Genomic DNA, 4261 nt, shown 5'->3' with positions numbered 1-4261 from the left:
TTGTAAGGTTCAAGGTCACATCCTCACAAAGTTAGAGTACCTTTGTAAGGTTCAAGGTCACATCCTCACTAAGTTAGAGTACCTTTGTAAGGTTCGAGGTACCACAGAATATCTCCAACAGTGACAGGATAGACTGTCACCAAGTTAGAGTACCTTTGTAAGGTACCACAGAATATCTCCAACAATGACAGGATAGACTGTCACCAAGTTAGAGTACCTTTGTAAGGTACCACAGAATATCTCCAACAATGACACGATAGACTGTCACGAAGTTAGAGTACCTTTGTAAGGTACCACAGAATATCTCCAACAATGACACAATAGACTGTCACCAAGTTAGAGTACCTCTGTAAGGTACCACAGAATATCTCCAACAATGACACAATAGACTGTCACCAAGGTTCTTTATATTCTGCTTCCAGCCCAGATCGTGGCTCTGCAGTCTCTGAATGAAGCTAATGTGTAACTGGAACTAAAAATTAGGCCTGGATACATTCTTCAGTGCTGACTACACTTATATTTTCTAAGCTCTTGTGAGGAGTGTAAATGTGTTGACAGTTTTTATGGGGGTTCTTGGGGTTTCTCTTCTATCTCATTAATCAGAAACTTTCGAAAAGAAAATGTTTCATTCAATGATAACAGAACATTTATGATAATCCTCATCTAAAATGAACTTTTCATAAATAGATAAAACACCTTTTGACAGTTTCTTTAAAAGTGGGTAACTTACAGAGCTTCTACTGGTACAAATGGATGTTTTCATTCAATGATAACAGAACATTTATGATAATCCTCATCTATAATGAACTTTTCATAAACAGATAAAACACCTTTTGACAGTTTCTTTAAAAGTTGGTAACTTACAGCAGCTTCTACTGGTACAAATGGATGAAGTGTCTTGCTAGAGGAACTTATTTTTTATTGAAATAAAGAAAATTTTGCTATTTTGTTTTATCCATGCCAGTCAAAAGATGCAGTACAAAACAGGATTGTTTTATGTGTCAACTGAAGCTCAGCACAAGTGTTGTTACTTCTATTCAGTGGGCAAAGAAATAAAATGAAAGATGGGTAAAAGTAAACTTTGAAGTCGATGTTAATAAAAAATTGCCATGTACAGCTTTCAGCATGACAGGCCAGCTAATAGAAACATATACAGTTTTTTTCTTGATTTTAGATAAACTGAAAGTTTATAGTTGTCTACATGAAGTTCACCAGATGTTTACATACGAACATCTTTTAAAATTTACACAAACTCTTCATCCATGCATTGTTACATTCATGTACACCCATAACAAAGTGATTAGAATTTCAGTTAACACAACCAAACAGAAAAGCTAATAATATATGCTACATTTTTCACTCATAAGAACTAGACTATAATTAAGAATAAGTTTTTAATACTAGACAAGCAAAGATTCAAATTTTATATTATACAAATAAAGCAAGTTCATTAAAAAGCTTACAGCATCATGTAAAGAGTTTGATGACAACCGCCTCTCAATGTGACGATTGGTCGGGCCAATAAGGTCAAACGTGACAATTTTTGGATCCATTGCAGCAAGCTTTTCATACTTTCTAGCAGGGGAAGAACTTTGCTGTTTACCAAAGTAAATATATGACAATTTGGGCTCAACATAAGAAACCAGGAGATGGCTATCTTCAATGATGACTAAAAAAGTTTAGAAGTCTTCTTGTAATACTTTGTAACATGGCATCCAAAAATAAGAGTTTACTTCTATATGAGCAAAATATTTTTCTTTAATTCTTAAAAGCAAGATGAAATTTATAACTTCTTGAAAAGATATGATTAAATTTTAATCTTGAAAAACTGTAATAACACTTTTTAGCCCTTAAAAAACTTTATTTTTTAAAACACTACTATTGTTTGCCTTTAAAATCTCAGACAGAATTACTTTCCAGTTTCTATAGTGTAATTCATTATGCTATTCCTAAAGTCCTCATCAAAATAGCCACAAATGTTAACCCTTTTCTTTCCAATATTTTATCAGATTTTGGCATTTAAACCATAATCCATCACTTTTCTGTTAACTTCTTCAGTTAGTTTTAGAAACTAAGTAAACAATCAAAATCATTATTTTTTGTCTCTAATCTTAATGTTAAGAGATATAACAAATATCATCTTAGCAAGACTGTTAAAAGTTTATATAAAACTTACCTTCTACAATATGGTCTGAAACTAATTTTCCTACCAGATGACGATCAATCTGAACTCTCTTTATATTGCAGTTTTCAGATAAAAAGATTGTTACAAGAATTCCACTACTGAAAAATAACTACAAAAATAAAGAAATATGTATAAAAACCATCTATCCACAGTTTCCTTTAGTATTTGTATGTCACTAAAAACAAATAACAAAAAATCCTATAAAAGTAAATCAATACTTTGTCTGACAAATAAATTTGGACATTAATTTTTTGTTTACAAAATATTCTCAACCGACTTTGTTTCACAAAAACATGCTAAATGGAAATGAAAAGACCTTTTTAAACATTAACAGCACCATAATGAACGTAGATTACCCAAAACTCTTATTATTCATTTACACCACTACTTACACACTTCCAATAAATGTTACTAGCCTACATTACTAGGATCAAATAGAAATGAAACAATATAAGACTTGACACCTCTAAAGAAACTAGAATGACAGATATGTATTGTAACACGTATGATTCAGTTATTAAAACGTGATAAAATGTAACACTCTTAATGAAAGTAGGATGAGAGACGTATATTTCAGGTAATGAATCAGTAAGACACCAAACAATTTCCACACTTTGATTTTAAACATTTTCTAGTAATCATTTGTCTTTTCAATTCTTATGAAGTTTTATATGTACTTACCAGTTTTTTAATGAAGTATATGTGAAAAACTTTGTTTTACTGTGCTTAGTATTTTTAATTTCCTGTTCCCTGAGTTATAGTTGTTCTGATATTTGTGGAATTTTGTGCAATGCCACTCTAGGGCTGTCTTTGCTACCTGTCACAAATTTTGAAATAATAGGCTACAAACAAAGAAGGTAGTCAACCCCACTTATCATTATTGGGCTACTCTGTACCATCAAATAGTGAAATTGACCATCACATCATAATGCCTCCATAGCTGAAAGGGTCAATGATGTTTGGTGAAAGATTTTGATCCTTTGATCTGCTGATTGCACATCAAGCACTCTAACCAACAGGCAATGCCAGGTCCTCACTGAGTTGTAAGTGATAACCATATTTATTTTACATAGTTCAATATGAGAACAATTGTTTGTGAAGGTTTTTTACTGAGCTACATTTGATTATATTATATGATTTACCTGAATTACTGCCGCATCAATCCACTTTAATGTTGTACACTTATGCGTTTCAAGAAGCTCCTGAAATAAACAGAATGTAATATTATACAGAAGGTTATGTACAATAATGATTTGTTTGAATTTTTTAGGGCACATTAACTACGTTTTATCAACCTTAGATTAAATATACAATTGTGACAAAGTGTGTGTGTGAGTGAGAGTATGTAAATACAAAGATACAAACATCAAGCAATTCAGAAATAATTCATAAATATTGGAAAATAATCATTGTTGGTATGGTCTACTCCATGACAAGATTACCAAGGTCATCTCCTTCAAATCTTCTATTAATATGCATCACATGTCAAAAATGTAAATGGCCAATGCTCAGACATTAACAACTGAAATATTTTATACCAAAAATTACAAAATTTCCTCCACGAAAGCAATAGTTATAGAGACAAATGCTGATAAAGTAAACATCTAATATTATTACAAAAAGGTGGCAAACAATCAATAGCTGTGTACAAAGTGCTGTCTAAATGAGAAAAATGTAAGTATGGTGACTTCATTTGTTGTTGCATTTTGTCCATGTATTGATAGTTATTGTTCTTGGTTGCCCCACACAACATCTGCAGTTAAATGAGCCTCTAGTATACTGCTGCTGACATTTCGATATCATACATGACTTCAAGGATGACATTCATATGGGAACTGGTCGACATACGATCCAACAGCATACTGGTGAAACTCTCAGCATAGTAGAGAAATGTTAAACTGTTCTTCAACTGAATACGTTGGGTGACACTCTCCACACAACTGGACAATGTTATACTGTTCTTCAACTGAATACTTGGGTGACACTCTCCACACAACTGGACAATGTTAAACTGTTCTTCAACTGAATACGTTGGGTGACACTCTCCACACAACTGGACAATGTTAAACTGTTCTT

The 4261-nt window shown here is 32.4% G+C and overlaps 1 protein-coding gene across 1 annotated transcript in view; it reads right to left on the bottom strand.

Moving 5' to 3' along the window:
• LOC106467663 (WD repeat-containing and planar cell polarity effector protein fritz homolog) overlaps positions 1 to 3387 on the bottom strand; it is a gene marked incomplete at its 5' end in the record, with an annotated part of 34540 nt that extends 31153 nt beyond the window's left edge. Inside the window, 3 exons of the mRNA XM_022395868.1 lie at positions 1464 to 1669; positions 2177 to 2294; positions 3328 to 3387. Coding sequence (XP_022251576.1) covers positions 1464 to 1669; positions 2177 to 2294; positions 3328 to 3387 — 384 coding nt within the window. The remainder of the gene's footprint in view (positions 1 to 1463; positions 1670 to 2176; positions 2295 to 3327) is intronic.
• Positions 3388 to 4261: the final 874 nt, after the last annotated feature.

The sequence above is a fragment of the Limulus polyphemus genome, unplaced genomic scaffold (genome assembly GCF_000517525.1).
Source record: "Limulus polyphemus unplaced genomic scaffold, Limulus_polyphemus-2.1.2 Scaffold2699, whole genome shotgun sequence".
NCBI lineage: Eukaryota > Metazoa > Arthropoda > Merostomata > Xiphosura > Limulidae > Limulus > Limulus polyphemus.
This window is presented reverse-complemented; position numbering and strand designations above follow the sequence as displayed.